The sequence below is a fragment of the Globicephala melas genome, chromosome 13, assembly GCF_963455315.2.
Source record: "Globicephala melas chromosome 13, mGloMel1.2, whole genome shotgun sequence".
In the NCBI taxonomy this organism is placed as follows: Eukaryota; Metazoa; Chordata; class Mammalia; order Artiodactyla; family Delphinidae; genus Globicephala; species Globicephala melas.
The window spans coordinates 54,657,902-54,678,758 of record NC_083326.1 but is presented as its reverse complement, the minus strand read 5'-3'; the positions used below and the strand labels follow the sequence as shown (position 1 = coordinate 54,678,758).

Genomic DNA, 20,857 nt, shown 5'->3' with positions numbered 1-20,857 from the left:
CATTGAAAGGTTTGTTACAAAAGGCTAACGAAAAAGACATAAAGAGGCACCTAAAACAAAAGACTAGAAGACTGACATAACTCCTGCTGCTGTCCTTTATCCTCCTTTACTTGAGTATTCATTTAGTAATCCTCTCTCTTTCTACTCTGAAGAGACTTACAAAACCATAAACAAAAGTAGCCAAGTGAATGGCCCTACAGATGCAACCATGTCTGCCTTCAAGAGAGGGCCTCCATATGGGCCCCTCCCAGAGCTGACAGAAGTCAGGGATTTTCTGGTAAACTGCTATATTATTTCCTTGAACAGCCAAGGTAAATGAAAATACTTTAAAACCCCACTCGGAGTCTGCAGATGAGATCCTGGGAAAATCGGCAGAAGCTTCCTAAGGGTAAGAATTCTTACTATAGTCAGATCTCCTGGACCTCTGTCTGTAGTACCCAGTAGAGAGAGGAATATAAAATATCTTTTGCACCATTTTTGGGGATGCCTCTTAATTACAAAATTAATATACAGAAATCTATAGCATTTCTATACACTAATAATGAACTAACACAAAGAGAAATTTGGGAAACAATCCCATTTACCATTGCATTAAAAAGAATAAAATAGCTAGGAATAAACCTACTTAAGGAGGTAAAAGACCTATACTCAGAAAACTATTAGACACTGATGAAAGAAACTGAAGATGACACAAATAGTTGGAAAGATATACCATTTTCTTGGATTAGAAGAATATTGTTAAAATGACCATATTACCCAAGGCAATCTACAGATTCAATGCAATCCCTATCAGACTATCAATTGCATTTTTCATAGACCTAGAACAAATAATTTAAAAATTTGTACAGAAACACAAAAGACCTCAAATAGCCAAAAAAAACCTTGAGAAAGAACAGAGCTGTAAGTATCATGTTCCCTGACATCAGATTACACTACAAAGATACAGTAATCAAAACAGTATGGTACTAGCACAAGAACAGACACATAGATCAATGGAACAGATAGACAGCCCAGAAATAAACCCATGTACTTATTGGCAATTAATCTATGACAAAGGAAGTAAGAATATAGATTGGAGAAAAGATGGTCTCTTCATTAAGTGGTGCTGGGAAAACTGGGCAGCTACATGTAAAAGAATGATATTAGAACATTTTAACACCATATATTCAATACAAAAACAAACTCAAAATGGGATTAAAGACCTAAATGGATGACTGGAAACCATAAAACTCCTAGAAGAAAACATAACCAGTACACTCTTTGACACTGGTCTTAGTAATATTTAGAATATAAAATAGACATTTACACACATAGAATATAAAAAAGACATTTACACACACACACACACACACACACACACACACACACAAAACAGAATATAGAAAGAAAATCAGGCATGGCTTTCTGGACATAAGAGAAACGATTTTTGGCCAAAGTCATTTTGTGATCTAAGCCTGGCCTCAGTGCTTGCCCTTGAACAGGTCTCAGTAATTAATGATCTTAAGGGAACAGAAGAATGCAGAAACAAATTGTTATCAGACAAGAGAAATAACAATAGCAAAGGTATTTTATCTGTTGTAAAGACTTCCAGTTCTGTTTCAATGTGGAACATTAGCCTGAAGTGCTCAACGTTCAGATCAACTGGAACCTAAGGGACGATGATGTTGACCTTTTCTGACACTTGTGGCTTGAAGCAAGTGAAGTCTGGACTCTGTGGACTGCCCAAGCCCCTTCATGAATATGTATATACCCTTAGCTTAAAACTTCCCCAGCTTTGCTGTTTGGGGAGACACTGCTTTGGGAAAGATCCCTGGTGTTCTCCTTATGTGTTGCAAGTAATCATAAATCCTTCCTTCCCCCAGTCTTGGGCTTGGTTGTGTCTTTTGGCTCGACACCCACCAAGAGGCAAGCCCAATTTTGAGGTAACACTTTTACAGAAAAACTAAAGATATTTGGGTCTATTGGTAAACATGTCCAGTGCCACACATAGAGAAATTTACTATGAGAAAATATGCATTTTTATAAAAAGCATTTATAAATTTGGCAAGCCACAGAATACCAGTGTGAGTCACAATTGTTTACTTCTTAGTTTCCACCAGCAATTAAGGTTTTTAAGGGTTAAAAATTCTAATACATATGTAATTGAAGTTACTAGAAACAAAAAGATAGCTGTAGAAGGTTTATAGAAAAGGAATCTCGTGAAAGGAATTTATGCATGATCAAACTGGGAAAGACAGAATGAATTTATTATAAGGATTTAAAAAATAAGGTTTAAAATCAGTAGTGTACTTATGTAAAATTAAAACTTAAATTTCTGGGGCTTCCTTGGTGGTGCAGTGGTTAAGAGTCCGCCTGACAATGCAGGGGACATGGGTTCAAGCCCTGGTCCAGGAAGATCCCACATGCCGTGGAGCAACTAAGTCCATGTGCCACAACTACTGAGCCCGCGTGCCACAACTACTTAAGCCCATGTGCCTAGAGCCTGTGCTCTGCAACAAGAGAAGCCACTGTGATGAGAAGCCCACGCACCACAACGAAGAGTAGCCCCCGCTCACCGCAACCAGAGAAAGCCCGTGTACAGTCAGCGAAGACCCAACGCAGCCAAAAATAAAATTAAAACAAAAACAAAAACAAAAACCCTTAAATTTCTTTCATCTGTTAAAAGAACAAAAATTTATTGGACTATTGGTCTGCTTCTAGTAAGTGATTCAAAGGTTTTTCTTGATCTTTTAAGCAATCTGCCAAGAAAAGAAAGATTTTGTGTCTTGTCAAAATAATTTCCTGTGTTTCATGTTTTTTAAATCAGTTCTTTGATTACTTAAGAAAACTGAGTCTTCCTTATTAAAACAGCTCATTCCTTATTAAAACAGCTTCCTTATTGAAAATAGTCTTCCTATTAAAACAGTCTTCCTTATTAAAACAGCTATTGTTTTGTTTGTTTGTTTTGGCAACTATTTAACTTTCTGCATTTGCCTTCTGTCACTATGGTTAGATAAATAACTTAAGTATTGTTTCACAGTGACCTGTCTGACCAAGTATTTTAAAACCTTGTGATAAGGAAGTTTCCTTGTCAATTCCATTATAATAAACTCTTATTAAATCTTTAACAATGGGCATTTTAAAAAAGTCTTCTGTCATTTCAGACAGTTATTGTTTTCCTCAGATGCTTTTGTAAAAGTGTTCCTACAAAAGTGCTTCATCTTCAAGAAGATTCACGGAATGGACTTTTGAAAAGTACAGGTTTCTGATAACTTTGAAGATCATAAAAACGAACTGTATAAGAATTTCCAGAATTAATGGAAATACAGGATTTAAGCAGAATAAGAATTAATGACACGGGACTGAATGAACTGAGGAGGATGATTAAAATTTTTATGACTTTTTGTTGTAAAACATGGCTGGTTTCTTAATTTTTTTGTTTTTCCAGATTTAAAGAAACCTTTTCTCTTAAGCCATTTATGACTTAACAGCAATTGGTAAAGTATACCTTTGTAAACTAAGATGAAACATTTACTTTTTCTCCCTACCTGAACACTCCAGAATTCAGAAACTCTTAAATATTCTTTTCATGGCAATATAATTAAGTTATTTGCATAAGTTCAATATGAATCTGTTCTTGTAACAGGATACGACTGGAAACATTGGCTATATTACCAAGGCTTTAACTGGATTGTCACATTTGACAGAGATGTACATAAACTCAGATGGGACGAGACAGTTTTAAGGTATTAAGTTTGACTTTATGGAGCCAATAAAGCCCCTTGAAAACTTGACCTGGTACCTTGCTTACAAGGTTCCAGCAAAGCAGTCTTAAAAAGAACTTACATGGTCAATCACTATTCTTGCTGCACTTCTGTAAATAACCAAGCCAAATTTAATGCAGACAAATTAGTTTTACTGTGATTACCCATGGAAAAAATAAACAGGGATAATTGTAGAGAGAAAAGTTATGCCTGCACCTTTGTGGATATTAGATTCCAGTCCTGTTAATTGTCTTTGAGGTTTTGTCACATATCTGTAAATTGGACTGGATCCTAAATTCTTCTAGCTCCTCAAATATCTGGCTACAACCCTCCAAACTAACATTTCCAAATTTCTCCTACACTTCTAATTTAGAGTCAGTAATAACAAAGACTGCCTTGAATTTCCTTGGACGAGAATTACAACAGATCCTCCTCACTACCCAGATGGCAGCCAAATTTCAGGGACGTGAATCTCAGATATACATCTCCAGCTGAAGAAGGCTCCACCTGACATCTGGTCCTATATAAACGCTGGAGACCTCCAAATCAAATTGATAGGAAGAGAAGCAGCTGACACTGAGGTAGAATGCTTCCTCCCAAGATGCTGGATCAAGATTCAAGCTTTAACTAAACATGAAACCCTTTCTTCTCTTTCTTTCCTTTATTCTGGCATTGGCCTGAAAAGATAATGCCATTATCCGTATCGCCCAGGTCAATGCTCAGGTGGGTAACATTTCAAGTTGCTGGATCGGTCATTAAGAAAACAAAACACTCTGATAGGTTCATGATGCAAGAGATCCCTGGTCTGTTTCTTCATTTCTGGTTAATAACCCCAAACTTGGGGAATTTGGCATCCAGGCTCTATACAAAGTGACACAGGCGAGGGTAACCAGAATAAAGCTGCCTGTGTGTTCTACAGATCCTTAAAATTTTCCTGGTCTCAATGGATGTCACATTTCCAGTACTGAGCCACAGATTCAAATGGGAATTACCAGGAGGGATTCATTACTCTGGATTTGATTCCTTGGAGAGAACCCTACCTTCCCTGGGTAGGAGTTACTGCAATTGAGGCTATGATCAGGAACCTCTCGCTAACTCTTGAAAGCATTATGGAATTTGCCGCTAAAGCAACAACTGCCCAACAAAAATCCTTAGACTCTTTGGCTGAAATTGTTCTTGATAACAGGATAGTCCTTGATTATATTTTAGCTGAGCCAGGAACTGTTTGTGCTGTGGCCAACGCCACCTGCTACACCTGGATTACCACTTCTGCGGAAGTTGAAACTCAGTTAACGTAAGATCACTGAGCAGGCCACTTGGCTTAAAAAGGCGACTCCTTCAGTGGGGTCTTTGACTTATTTGGTTTCGATTGGTTTGGGTTTTGGGGACCATGGCTTCAAAGTGCACTTCAAACACTGGGGATTATCTTGCTTATTATAATCATAATGGTCTCCTCAGTGCGTTGCATTCTCTTAAAAGCTTTAAATGCATGTTTGCAGCTGCTAACCAACAAGCAAATGATTTCCCTAAGACTGGAAAATCAGTAAAGAAGCAAAGGGAATTGTTCACAAATCAACAATTGTGAACTTGGAGCTGGGATCTGTGAATATTACATGGATTAAGCAAGAACATCATGACCTATGAATACCACACAAAGCATCAACAAAAACTGCAAGCAATAGTTGAGAGTGGTGCTAACGCCTTAAATTTTGATCACGTCTCTCTCAGTCAAGCTGAGAGTGTGATCAAAAGGGGGGAACTGTTAAAAAGGAACAACAGGCCCAAAATGGAGTCACTCGTGCTAAGTCCATGTCACCAAACTAGGACTCGATACCTAACCTAACTGCCGTTTCAACCTACCCCAGGACTGTAATCTAACTGGTCCTTCTGGAATTTCCTGGTCAGGACCAGTGAGGTAATCTGTCTAATAGAATCTTTGTCCCACAAAGGGAGGTGACCTTGCCACCTTGCCTGAAATAATCTTTTTTAAATTTATGTCTTCTTTGTCCCACTCCCCCTCTGCCTTTGAAAACCTTTTCCTTTCTGTACTCCTTGGAGCTCCTTTCTATTTGCTAGAAGGGATGCTGCCCAACACATGAATCACTGGATAAAGCCGATTTGACCTTCAAATTTATTCAGTTGAATCTTGCTTTGTAACAGGAAAAATATTTGTTATTAACACATGCTCTTTCATCTTAACTAATATGTTTTCAGTATGTAGAATATGGCCTGGCACAACATCATTATATACTGTTGATGTAATAAATATCATTGTATGTTGTTTATGCAAACAAAACAGATTATTTTTTATTAAGGGCTTGTACCTTAAGCAACAAGAAGAGTAACTTAATAATTAAGTGACAGAGTTGCACAACCCTCACCACAATCTTTGTGCCCATCTGCCCTTATTCCCACTCCAGCTCCTGGATTTGCCTTTTCGGAACATTTTATATTAGTTAGTCATAAATATGTAGGCTTTCACATCTTTTACTGAGCATAATGTTTTTGACATTCGTTCATATTGTAGCATGCGTAAGTGCTTCTTTCCTTTTATTGCTGAATCATATTCCAATGTATGGGTATATCATTCACCAGTTAATAAATATTTGGGTTGTTTACACTTTTTGGCTATTATGAATAATGTCGCTACGAACATTTGTCTGCAAGTCTTTGTATGGACATATATTTTCATTCCTTTTGGTGGGTTGATACCTAGGAGTGGAACTGCTGGGTTATATAGTAAACCTATGTAAAACAGATCACTTTACGAAATGCACACTGCTACACAAAATTCTTCTGATAAATTTTTACTAGATCATATTTTCTACAGAAATAAAATTTATCATTTAATTTCTGTAGAAACAAAACAGAAATACATAGAAGTTTTAAAAAGTTTTCTTAGAATGTAGGAAAGACCTTCACACACTTACCTCTACAGACCCTACGTGTGTAGCAACCATCTCTAAAAGACGCTGCAAGTTATTTCCCACTTTTCGTCTTTCTTCAGTTGTGGTCTGCACAACTAGTTGGCATCTGTAGGATAAAAACTCTTGTTTGAATTGTCTAGGACAAAACCTAATATATCAGTTCTAGCTACCTCACTTCTTTTTATATTCAATAAAACCAGGCTGTGATTGGTATAGGTGCTGCTTGCCCAGTGTATCATTCACAAAGGTCCAGTTCACAATCATTAAAACAGAAATAAAAACATTTTCAAAGATCCCATGCAAGCAACAGCACAAAACAGCACCAAAACCTCATGCTTTAATATACAAAGCTTGGGAGCAAATTGTTTACCTGAGTCTCTAAAAGGATTGTAAACTTAATCAGGGACAAGACATTAAATACATATGAATGAGGAAATAGGAGTCTTAGGCATTCAAATTTAAATTAAAAACAAAGACTATATGCCAAAGATACCTTCAACTAAGTTTTCTGTCCCTAGGCTACAAATAAGGAAACAAAGAGGTGTGATTTTAAGGATTAAGGTGTGATTTCTTAAGGTTGGATACTTCCAACCTCAAAGAAAGTTTATTTTGTAGTTTTTTTGAGGGCCCCTTAACACTTAAAAGAAAAAAAGTGTATTTTAATATAAATTAACATAGAGCCTATGGGTTAACTATTCAGTCCCCTTCTGACTGAAAAGATAATAGGGGGGCAATAGCTATAATGGTAGCAGAATGTATTTATCTAGGGAAAGTATCTCAAGTGTCTCAAGCTGTTCTGCTTAAGTTCTACTCATCACTCCCCCTGCCCCAAATAGCTCTATAATATAAATTAAAGCAAATAAACTTAGGCCTAGTTTTATATAAATGTTAACTAAACTGAAAATAAACATTACAAATCTTGGCAAGATGAACTTACTCCCGCTGAATAGCATCTAACTCATTCATAGCTTCACTGAGGCCCTCGTTAACTGCACTCTCCAGCAGGTGCTTGTGTTTCTCCAAGGACTCCAGCTCATTGGCACATTTTTTGTCCTCTTCCTCAGCTTCCTATCAGGATAAAGTCATGGTTACGTTTTTTCAGTATTCACATTCTACACACTCCAGGAGGATTTAAAAAAATGTATGTAAAGCATTTAAAAAAATCAGGTTGCACCATCATTTGTATTTGCAGGATGCTTACTGCTTTACATGTAAGAGACTTTTAAAATGGTCTTTTGGAAATTTTATACTATAAACATAAATGTGACCTTTTCAATAGGCCTATACAGAGTTCATTTAGCAGTAATTTCAAGTCTGTACTACAGGAAATATACTGAATCACAAATGCAAGTATAAAATATTAATGGAATACTAAACATGTTCTATGGTAAAATAGCTGAATTCCAGAAAAAAGTCCTCTAGAAAAACAAAATAAAATAACTCCTTAAAATAAACTTTGGGTGAGAAGATTAAACTAAAGACAAGTTATAGGATATAGCTTAAAAATTTCAGTTTGATGTCAGAATAGATGCCTAGTCCATTAACCATGACATGGCTTTGGATAACCTAAACAAACGGGCAAAGTTCTTACCTTAACTTTTTGTTGGTGAAGATCATCCAGCTTTTGAACTTCTTCTTTCAGAGTTCGCACACTTCTCCTGCTTTCTGTGATCATTGTATTTAACTTGAGGAATAAAACTTTGGTTGAGAAATCATAACTACACATCAAAAAAATTTTAACAAGTTATAAAACTTTTATGTTATCAATCAACTAACTGATCCATGTTATATCTTCTAGTTCTCGTGGGCTCTTACCTTTTATTTGTCCTATAAATTTATTATTTCCCAAAGAGAAGTTAATTTCAAGAAGACATGTTTTTTAATACATAATATTTAAATGCAGAGTGGTATAGTAGGGCATTAGTTAGGAATTAAAAATCTGGCCTAATTCTCACTAAAATAAAGATACCAATATCTGTTTTTCCACTAGTGGCTGTGGGAGTACTTTTTAAGATCTCATATATAGAGATCTCTTATACAAGTATTACATATAATTAATATTCTTATATTAACTTAATAAATAAAAATTGTTTTGCTCTCTAGTTTTGAAGTCTCACTTTATTTAGATTTTATCTACTTGAGTTAGTTATCTAGATATCATTTGTGTGTTCACTTTCTGGGATGTTAAAGAGAACTATTTATATTGATTTTGTTTGATAATATTTGCTAATTGGTTATAGTCAATGCATTCTTCCAAAGAGTAATAAAGTAACTACATTTAATCTTGTTCAAGCTTGAGCTTTAAGATCTGATGAAACCAAAACTGGGAAAAAAAAAAGTGTTTCTAAAAAAAAAAGAAAAAAGTGTTTCTGAAGTTCATTTCCTGTTGACAAGTGCTGATACCAGTTGATATTGGTAATTAATAGAGAATGTTTTTCAGCTAGATCAAGATGATAATATTTCCAATAGGAAACAGAAAATAGTTGACATCTTTCTTTAAAAGGATGATTCTACACATACATAAATTTAAAAAATATATACCTTTTGGGAAAAATTTAGTGAAACTATTGTTATTTGGCAAAAGATAGGATGGTAAAATGACCAAACTTATTAAAGAAACCTGCACATAGTACTTTTTTTGCCCCCTTTTCTTTTCTTGCATATAGTACTTCTCATTCAGTCATCCACAGTCCCTTGTAAGGGACATTCCTTTCTTATTTACAAGAAGAGAAGAGTGGGCTGGAAAGAATGCTGTTTACTCAGGATCACACAACTAGCATACGCCCAGAACTCAAAACTAACTCCAAGGTCTTTTTCTAATACCACTTGTCTTTCACATTTTAAAGACCAGAGCTACTGAAGCTATAAACTTTGCTTCCAGTCTAAAGATATGCTACTTCTGTAGTGAACAAACTGTTTCATTAAACTCATCTGCAATAAGACCAATCAACACCCAAATAATCAGAACTTCCACTAGGCCCTCCTGGTTGATCAAATGTGTTGTTTACTTTTATCTGAGCAGCTCTACTTTCCATGTCAGCTTTACTAAAGTTACATCAATTAATTAAACATTTTTTTCCCCGACTACAAAAGTACACATTTCCACTGTGGTAAACAGGGGAAGCATTAAAGAAAATAACCATCACCAATAATTCTGCAATCCCTAAGACCTACTAAGATTTGGCTTCCTCCCTCCCTCCCTTCCTTCTTCCCTTCCTCTCTTTCCAAATTTCCTTCCCTCTTCCCCCCCCTCCCTTCTTTCTTAGCTCTCAAGTTGCTTATAAGCAAAGAAGATACCATTAATTAATTAGATGATTTTTTTTCTTCTATAATTGAGATGACAGAAGCCACTAGACTGCCTCCAGTCAACCAACCAACCAGCATGAGACCTTTCCTTCTTCCTTCCAGTCAGTTTCAGGATGCAGGGCACACATTTTCTTCATGAAGAGAAGTAACCCCTCCAGCTCTTCTCTGGATCTCATGCCTTTTTATTTCTTCACAAGCAGACTCAAATCCATCAATTCCTTTCGTTCCTAATTTTTTAAACTTTACCCTCTTTCCATGAACTCTCTCCCTCGTCATTAAAACCAAACAAACCCCTCCCATAAACAAACAAACAAATTACACACAAAAACCAAAAATCTTTCCCGCACACCACTTTCCAGCTACTGTTCCATCTCCCTTCCTTAGATTCAAACATTTGCAATAGATTTGTAGTAGTCCCTGAAGAACTACCTTTTCGAATTATAGTATCTTCCTCTTTTACCATTCAAACTCCACCAGTAATATGCTTTCTGGCTCTTCTGGTTCATGAAGTTGCTCTTGCAAATGTCATGAGGAACACCTTTACGGCTAAAGCCAACACGCACCTTTCAGACTTAATCTGAGTAACATTTGTAGTTACTGATCACTCCCTACTGAAACCTTCTTCCTTGGTTTCTAAGACCATGGAAACTCCTGGTTTCCTCTTTAAGTCTTGGGAGGTCCTTCTAATTCTTTCTTATAGATTTCTCTTTCTCTGCTTGTACTTTGGATGTGGATGTTCTCCTAGTATTCTCACCTTGGCTGTATTCTCATTCGCTCACTTAGGAGAGCTCTCTCTCATTCTCACACCTGGGGAATCTCCTGACTGTAATTACATGTATGCTAAAAATATCTATCTGTATCTATATTATTTCCAAACCCCAACTGCTTACTGGACATTCTCTACTTTGATATCCCAGAGACCTGAAACAGCATATCCCAGCCTGAAATTCTCTGTTCTACAACCTTCTTTGTATTCTTTATCAAGGTTTTAGGACATCACCATTGACAAAGAATCTCTCTTTGACCAAACTACTCAGGATCTTCTGAACTCTCTTCTCAATTAGGCTGACTTTCGGGCGTTCAGGTTTGTCTCTGTATTATCCAATTTTAAGCAAGAATCCTGTTAAGTCACTTTAACCAGAATCTCCCATCCCGAATAACTGATCCGGTTCCTCATCCTCTACCACGGCCCAGGTGATGGCTGATCACCTTGGCCTGCCTTCAGCAAGAAACCTGTTAGGTTGGTTTAGCCAGAATCCCCCCTAACCCTGATATTTCCTCTCAGTAATTTTCCATCCACTGATCCCCACTCTGCTCCCTGGCTATAAATTCCCACTTTTCTTTGCTGTATTTGGAATGAGCCTAGCCTACTACAAAACCTCACTGTAATAGCTCCCCCCCCCCCTTGAATAAAGTCTGCCTTATCACCACTAACAAGTGTCATAAATAATTTTTCTTTAATACCATATACCAAAGCTGGACACCTGGACATTCTTAATTTCTCACTCTTCCTTAACCTTCACATCCAAGTGGACCACTAAATTATGCTGTTCCAATTTTTTTTTTTGGCCGCGCTGTGCAGCTTGTGGGATTTTTAGTTCCCCGACCAGGGATCGAACTCTGGGCCCTCAGCAGTGAGAGCGAGGAGTCCTAACCACTGGACCCCCAGGGGATTCCCTGTTGTTTCAATCTTTAAATCTCTTTTCTCCATCCTCACTGCAGTAGCGTTGGTTTGAATCCTTATGGCTCAGAATACTGTTAGATCTCTTGTGTGTCTCTAGTCTCATGTACCTCTAACCTGTTCTTCAAAATGTCAACACTGTGAGTTTACTAAGATACACAGCTTTTATTCCCTTGCTTAAAAACCTTCAATGGTCCCTGCTACCTATAGAATAAAAATTCAACCAGTAAGCAAGAACAAGTAAGTCTCTTCAGAATTAGGTTTTTGTTTCTCCAGGCTTCTCCTCTATCCTATTGATAACTTAAACTCATGGTAATTCTTCTTTTTTTTTTTTTCATGGTAATTCTTTAACATGCCATGCTCTTTGGTCTCTGGGCCTTCTGCAGTAGGGATGTGTGTGTATCCTTTCATGTATCCACTGGCCAACTCCTTCTTGTTATTCATCACTCAGCTCACCTACCACTTCCTTCAGAAAGAACCTTGTGCTTATCTTTGGTGTATTGTAAGAATCCACAGCATGCTGTATTTACACTCCAAAAGTATTATGATGAAAGTGATTGTTTTCATGTCCACCTTTCCACACAAAATAAGAATTCACAAAGGCAGATATTACATCACCAACACTGATTACAGTACAGGCATGTATAGCAGACTCTTAAAAAAGTTTGCTAAACAAATTTCAATTGCTAATATCTAATTTAAACTTTACACTTTATTCATAAGTATGATTGGTTTAATTTTCTTCTTTTGTGATAATCTTCGTTAGGTTGCAGTATGAGGGTTACACTAGCCTTATAAATTCCCTCCATATTTATAGTGTTTCCATTTCTCATTTTGTTTTTTCCTGCTTTTTCTTGAACGGTTTTGGCAATTATTTTAAAGTACTTATCAGATTGATTAGTTTTGTTATTTTAATCTATTAATTTCTGTTTAACCTTTACTATTTCAAATGCTATTTTACCTTATGCCATCTTAACTTGGTTAAACTACTTGTCAAGTTAGAAAAAATAGTTTTAGTTTTTAGTCTCAAACGTATGACGTCACTGATCACTCCCTTTTTTTCCAGTTTTATTGAGATATAATTTATGTATAACATTGCATAGGTTTAAGATGTACAGCAAGATGATTTGATATATGTATATACTGTAAAATATTTACCACAAAAAGATTAGTTAGGATCACTCCTTTCTTGAAAAGTCTTCCCTACTTTGCCTTTTATAGCATATCCTCTTCTGATTATTCTTCAACTATTCTGTCTACTTCTTCTAAGTGCTTTTCCTACAATTTCCTTCTTTGGCCAATCCTTTGCCTCTTTCTTCTACAATTCTCCCTAAGAAATATCACCCACATCACTGGCTTCAACAATCACATATATACTAGAGACCCTAAAATCTGTACTTTCAGACCCAATATCTCTTTTATGTTCTGAATCTATTGCTTCAACTCCCTTTTGGTTTTCTGTGGTCAATGGACAGCAAGCTCATCTCCCAAGCTGTCCTGGTTACTCCCAGCACTAGGTTTTCCTCCTCTAGGTTGCCCACCCCAGAAAAATGGAAGTCACTGTTGATCCTTCTTTCTCTCCTAGCTTTCTTTTTTTTTTTTTTTTTTTTAACTTTTTGGCCTGGCTGCACGGCATATGGGATGTTAGTTCTCTGACCAGGGATCGAACCCACGCCCCTAGCAGTGGAAGCGCAGAGTCTTAACTGCTGGACCGCCAGGGAAGTCCCCTCTCCTAGCTTTCATTTGGCCACGAAATGCTTGGGTCCTACCTCCTTAACATTTCTTAAACCTGTCCCCTTCTTCATTTTCTATTCTAATACTATGGTTTAACCTCTTAATTTCAGTTCCCCTCTACTCATTTTTTTCTATGCCCAAAGGAGTTTTGCAAAAAAAATGCAACTCTGATTAGCATAATTGCATATATTGGTCTTCTCCAAATGGGCTTTATATTTCATATAAACTTTAGTTATATTTATCTTTGGAACATTAATATGGGGCCTAGCCTATTGTAGGCATTTCATAATCACCTTCCCACCCTGCCCAAACTTTCCTGCCTATAGCTTTTAAAAAGTTTCAAGTCAGGGACCTCCTTGGTGGCGCAGTGTTTAAGAATCCACCTGTTGGGGCTTCCCTGGTGGCACAGTGGTTAAGAATCCGCCTGCCAACGCAAGGGCCACGGGCTCGAGCCCTGGTCCAGGAAGATTCCACATACCGCGGAGCAACTAAGCCCATGTGCCACAACTACTGAGCCCACGCACCACAACTACTGAAGCCCATGCACCTAGAGCCCGCGCTCCATAACGAGAAGCCACCACAATGAGAAGCCCGCACACTGCAACTAAGAGTAGCCCCCACTCACAGCAACTAGAGAAAGCCTGCACACGGTAATGAAGACCCAACGCAGCCAAAAATAAATTTAAAAAAAAAGAAAAGAGGAAGCCATACAAGGCTAAATTCCTTAAAAAAAAAAAAAAAAAGAATCCACCTGCCAATGCAGGGGACACGGGTTCGATCCCTGGATCCTTGGTCTGGGAAGATCCCATATGCCGTGGAGCAACTAAGCCTGTGTGCCACAACTACTGAGCCTGCGCTCCAGAGCCCACGAGCCACAACTACTGAGCCCACGTGCCACAACTACTGAAGCCCATGCACCTAGAGCCCATGTGCCACAACTACTGAGCCCATGCGCCTAGAGCTTGTGCTCCTCAACGAGAAGCCACCTCAATGAGAAGCCCGCGCACTGCAACGAAGAGTAGCCCCTGCTCGCCACAACTAGAGAAAGCCCGTGCGCATCAATGAAGACCCAATGCAGCCAAAAAAAAAAAATAAAACATAAAAAAGTTTCAAGTCAGTTGAAAATATGTTTCAGTCAAGAGGTTCCTATTGCTTGAAATTCACACCTTTTTGAGAGTCTTCAGGTTTATTGCCCATTCCTACCAGAGAGAAATTGAACTGAAGCAGGCTAAAGGAAGACTTTACCTCAAATAACCATCACCCCTGGGGAACACCTGTTAAAGCAGTCCGAATTCCTATCTTCTTTCCATACTGTGACGTTACAAAACCCACAGATTTGTAGAAACCCCAAATTATAGTAACAATAGTATCATGAAACTCTTCACTTATCTAACAACATTTTCTGTTTGTGGGAGGTGTTAAAAAATTCTCTCTAATACAAAATTACTTTAAAAGTTATCTGTGAAATGCATAGATTTTATTTCCAGATGAGAGAAAATAAATGTTTGTATTCTCAAAAAAGACAGGATTTCTTTTATATCTTGAAATCTGTTAGCCAGAACACAATCGTTCTCGAAAAGTTGAATTAGGCTAGGCGTTTCCTTTAACTGTTTGGTGTTATATAAATAATACCTTTTGCTTGCATTTGAGAAGTTTTTTTAACTTTTCTTAATCAACTATAACAATGTTTACTCTAAAGGTTATTGAATATAATAGTATTCTTTCTCAGGTATATTGGTGATATTATGTTGCAAGTATCTCAGAAGCAGGAATTTTCTGAAACTACTTTTGGAAATAGACTTTTATAGACATTTAAAGTTGAATCTCCCTGAATTCTATGGTCCTGAGAAATCTGGTAAATGGAAGTCTCTTAATGTATCATAGTTAGTTAGCTTCTAACTGCAAATGATAACATACTTACTTTTATGGTAGTCTCCTCAATTCCCTTTTACTATAAAAAGGAATATTACTAAATTATCTTAAGTTAAAGGAGGCAATTCTCCGTTAGAAAAAAAGCGAGCTTTACTCAGTTTCATATCACTTCATCATCAATGATATGGGAAGCTTAGAATGTTTAAGTAACTTAAAAAGTTACTTCAAGTATTTCTAGGTCAAGGGTGTACCTGACTCTCATTTTTCATAATATTTTATTAAAAATTCATTCCTTATCAATCAGAAAACACAAAATGTTATGTTTGTTTATAATGACTCTGTTTCATTACTTACTTGTTCTAAAGTATCCTCTAACCCCATCTTTTTATTTAGAGCTTTATTAGTTTCTTCTTCAGTTTGGTTCAAGAGTTCTTTGAGTGGTACCTATAAAATACATAGGAATGTGGGTTACATATGACATATGTAATTACAAAATTTCTCTCATGAGGCATCTTTTGGAGAAAAAAAGTGAAGCCATGGTATCTTTAATCTAATACACCATCAGTAAGAAAATAAAACAAAAAATTTTTAATGCAATTTCTATAACTATAGAATGTAACTTGCTTTTGGTTTTGAATAATTGCAAAATTCTAGATTTGCTTCTCTACTCTAGAAATTCACTGTTATTATTTAAACATTCTATAAGTACACTTAGTTTAATTGAAGTACACTTGAAAACAACTTATATGTAGTTTTTATTTTTATGCTATGCTCTCTAGATGCGTCATTTTTCTCTTAATCCTTTTCAATTATTTAGTCTTACAATTATCTGCTTATATTTCTTCTTTATTTTTACTTATTTATTCTTTTGGCCGCGCCATGTGGCATGCGGGATATTAGTTCCCTGGATTGAACCCGTGCCCCCTGCAGTGGAAGCATAGAGTCTTAACCACTGGACCGCCAAGTAAGTCCCTCTTCTTTATTTTTTTGCTCCTCATTCTAACTCTGTTGTAGAAGACTTGAAACATGGCAAATGTCCATCAGCAAGGACTGGTTGAATAAGCCACACAATGTAGGACTGAGGCTACAAAAGGAACGAGGAAGATCTCAACACTGTCAGGGAGAGGGAAATTCCCCCTCTACCCTTCTTGAGTTCTTGTGGCAGGACTTATAACAAAACTGAGAGAAAAGGGACTCTCACCACTTTCCCTTCCACCAGATCCTGCAGTCAGAGACCCTAGAGGCTGACATGGCAAGAAATCTTACTTTCTGCCTGCTTTGGCAGATATCCCAGGATCTCTCAGTGGCAGTAGTTTTCCAGCTGGTGATTTCTCCAGGCTGGCTTGTCAAAACTGCCTGGGAGAGGGAAACTTCCCCCTCCCCAACAACATACTACTGTGAGAGATCTGGGGTGGGTTGATCCGTGAATAATGGAAGGTGGGTGTCCAGATATAACTCAGGGACAGCCAGATGGAAGAGATGCATAGGGCAAGGTATGTGGGAAGAGGTGCAGCGCTTCTATGCTCTCTGGGCATGCCACTCTCCCTGCATCTCCACATGTACACCAACAAGCTCTTATCTGCTTGCATTTCTTATATTTATCTTCTATTCTACTGATTTTGTTTGAACACAGTACTTCATTCCTTCCCCTTTTTCTTTTATTGAGATGAAACTCACACTTTAAAATGGTTAAACTGAAATAATTAAGTTAAAATATTAATTTAACATAAAATTAACTCTTTTAAAGTGCACAACTCAGTGGCATTTAGTACATTCACAATGCACTCTCATTCTAGAACAATTTCATCACTCCAAAAGAAAACCCTGTGCATTACTATGTTTTCAGTAGGTCTTTTGAAGTCACTGCTGAGTTTTAATTTTGGCTGTTCTTTTTTGAGAGATGCAATTGCCTCTTTAATCTCTTTAAGAACTTTTCTCCAAATACTACTTATAACAGTTGGGGCTGCATCTTCTTGATGCTATTTCTATTTTTATTGTCCTATTATTATGTAAAACTATTTCCAGGGAGCCAAAAAAAAAAATTTCCCTCTTTTCTGAGCATATGCATTCTTTCTGAACCAGGTAATCTTTTTTACAGCAATTTAATTCAGGAAATTGTTTTCTTGAACTAGCATGAAAAACTACTCAAAATAGAGGTGAGTAAACTCTATCTGCCTGCCTGCCTATCTATCTACCTACCTAGCTATTGCTTGAGAAACAATACAGTAAAAGATTAAATGTTTACTGGATGCATTTTTTTCTATTAAAAATGAGTTTAGCTTTATTTAATCAAAGTCTGTCCACCAACAAACTGTAATCTGGGAAAGTAGGAACTGTATCTTTCTAGGTTTTTTGTTTTTTTTTTTTTGGCCACACTGCACAGTTTGTGGGATCTTAGTTCCCTGAACAGGGACTGAACCTGGGCCCAGCAGTAAAAGTGCCAAGTCCTAACCACTAGACCACCAGGAAATTCCTCTTTCCGGGTATTTTATCTCCAGCATCTAGCAGGTATGGAACGTAGTATGTCCTCAATAAATAATTTATGGGATAAATGAGTGATTCTAAGGGGAAAAAAAATGCATGCCTTTAGACTTTGATTGACATGCTTCTATTAAAAACTATTTTGAAAACTGACATTTTTTGGGGGGCCACTAAAATACTAAAATCTGTGAATAATTGAGAAGTTGAAATTAACATTTTTCTTCTCCAAATTACACCTTTGACTATATTTGAAAATTATGTGCAGTTTTCTCATTATTGACTCCTGGTGTTACTTAGTGCTCTATTATATCTCATGCCTTCATGTGTGTCCTTGTGCCTGAAACTTTTCCACAGACCACCCTCATAAACATCTCATCTTTGAAGATTTCATTCCAGGTTCACCATCTCTGTGGGGACTTTTCTCTCAATTCTGAGAACTGATCGTGTTACCATACCTTGTAAAGGCTTCTAATAAAGCACGTATATAGTATTTATTTTTATGTCTTTCTCGCTGAGGGGACTAGTAGCAACTTGAGAGCAAGTATCAGGTCATTTTTGTCTTTATAATCCTGGCGTCTATTTTATATGTAATCATATCTTTTATTGGATAGTTGAATAGGTGAAGTATGTAGAGAGGAAGACAAGGCTTTATAATTTGGAGAGTAAGGTACAATAGAGAGCAGATGTGTACTACCAAGAGGAAAGAAGATAAAAAGTTTCAGTGCTGTATTTCTATGTTCAGTCCTGAGTTATGGACATGCTAAAGTTTAAACTCTTACTTACAAATATTATGAGCCAGACATCAACCATATCATTTAAAAACCTTGTGAAGTACTCACGATTACGTACATAAACTTGAGCTCTGTATTTGACAAGGCAGTTGGCACCAGCTTCAGGATTAAACTTAATTTCAAAGTCATAACCTTTGGAATTTTCAGCACCCTTAGGGATAAGTTTTAATTTTCTAGCCAACTTATGATACTCTGCTAATTGTGTTTCAATCTGTAAGAAAAGAACACAAAAACAAACATTAAAAAAACCCAGAGCCCCATTCCATATGGTTTACAATTGGCATTTTTTGGCAGTTTTACACAAAATTATGTGTTTTTTAGTAGTTTATAATTTAGTATTTTTATAATAGTTTATAATTTTTTTTAGTAGTTTATAATTTAGTATTTTTAGTAGTAAGAATGGCAGTTTTAAAATATAAAGAATGAAAGATTTTTTTCACATTAAATTGTAGGATAGTTTTAACACCATAATTAATTAGTAAGTAATATACTACTGTTCCTCCATTTATCTGACAAAGAGTTTGGAATAAAAGTCCATGTTTAGGTATTAACTAAAATTTACTTTTTAAAGTACCAGAGAAATTATGAAACGAAAACAAACTTAGTTTTGTCAATGTACAAAATATTTCATTTATCCAAAATTAGAGAAATGTAGTCACTTAAGTCTCAAAATATTATTTCAACTGTTTTGATAAAAATATTTTACTAATATGTTCCACATTTCCTGGTCTCCTTCCCTTTGTTCAAGGCTCTGTTCCAATTATATCATCAGAAAGGCTTTCCCTCTAATATAACACCCCCAATTTCTCTACCCTCTTGCTTTACTCTTCTTCATAGCACTTATTACTACCTGACATACATTATTTATTTGTTCATCTCCGTTAGTTGAAAGTATGCTCCATGAAAGCAGTTGCATCCCCAACACCTAAAACAGTACTTGGCATACAGTACCTAGTTTTTGATTAAATAAATGAATTTGCAGAGTCTAGGCAATTTATTTTCATACTGCTTCCTCCATTTAGTACATACTTAGTTTCTCATTGCTGTTATCCACCCATAAAATTGAATACTTTGAAAGAATGAAATGGCAAAAGTACTTATTGGAATCTGATTAAATAATTTGCAATTTCCAAAAATTTATCAGCTCTCAAAAGCAATACTACTTATATGTTAAATTTAAGATTCCTTATTAATAAATCAGGAAATCATTTCAACTACTATAGTAGCTCTCCAGGGACAACTAAAGTATGTAGGTCTATTTGTCCTTGCAGTAAATGATCACAGGGGTAGTTTCTTCTGTTTTTCACTAGAATTTTATTTCTGTAATAAAACAGCTTTCTCAAGCCCATGCACTTTATCACACCTAACTGCAGGGAGAGCAAACATGTGGCACATGTCTCCTTCCCACAGCTAATTCAGACAGTGAAAACTCATCACACTCTTTCCTGATGAGTCTAGATGCAGCCTCAATGTCTATCTCAACAAAGAGCTCCAGAAGGACACTACCAGTCAGAGGTGGCATGTGGAATAAAAATCAGTCTAGAAATAAAGGTAATGGGTGGAATGTTTGTTTGCCTTTTGCATTCTGCTACCATTTTTTAATCTCTCTCCTACTCAGTACCCTAAGGCTTTCTTCTCACTGTCCATGGCCCTACTCTTGCCCTTCATAGGCCACTGCTTACCCACTTCCCAGATAACTTTCTCCTTTCAGCCTGATCCTCCAAATCAAACATAGCATTCATACAGCTAGATTTCGCTAGTTAAACAGAGTTTGCCTAAGTCCAGAGACTCGTAACTTCCCCTTTCCCACACAGTGCTTGAGAGAGAAAATATATTAATAATTGTTGAAGTGACATTTCAGGTTCCCGACCTAGTCTAACCACACTTTATTTTATAAATAAGGAAACTGAGGCTATGAGAAGTCAGAGGACACGCTGAGGTCACAGAAACATGTGGTGGCAAATCCAGGGCTAACACAGGTTTACCAAATTCTAGGTTCAAAGACTTTTGGGATCACCACCACAGCCTATTTCTTATAAATGTATATTTTTCTCCTTAATACACAGGGACAGAGATTACCAGGTCAGGAGTATGAGGGAGCACATATGAATCTCCAATAGCATTACCTACAATTCAGCTTGTTATTTCTGCTACCTTACTGCCACAGATCCTTATCTGACTGGTTTGCTCCCTTCTACCCATTTTTCACATTACCAAAAATGAGATCTTTCTGAAATATGATCTTATCTGTTTAAAAATTTTAAAGGCTTCCTGGAGCTTTCAGGATAAAGTTCAAACTTCTAAACGTGCAAAGGATCTTCA

At 36.7% G+C, this 20,857-nt stretch overlaps 1 protein-coding gene across 1 annotated transcript in view; it reads right to left on the bottom strand.

Annotated features, from left to right (window-relative positions):
• Positions 1-20,857, bottom strand: part of NDC80 (NDC80 kinetochore complex component) — a 55,261-nt gene that overhangs the window by 4,735 nt on the left and 29,669 nt on the right. The window contains exons 12-16 of the mRNA XM_030836692.2: positions 18,594-18,746; positions 15,618-15,707; positions 8,262-8,354; positions 7,608-7,738; positions 6,674-6,776 (exon numbers count right to left, since the gene is read on the bottom strand). Of these exons, the coding sequence (XP_030692552.1) occupies positions 6,674-6,776; positions 7,608-7,738; positions 8,262-8,354; positions 15,618-15,707; positions 18,594-18,746 (570 nt within the window). The remainder of the gene's footprint in view (positions 1-6,673; positions 6,777-7,607; positions 7,739-8,261; positions 8,355-15,617; positions 15,708-18,593; positions 18,747-20,857) is intronic.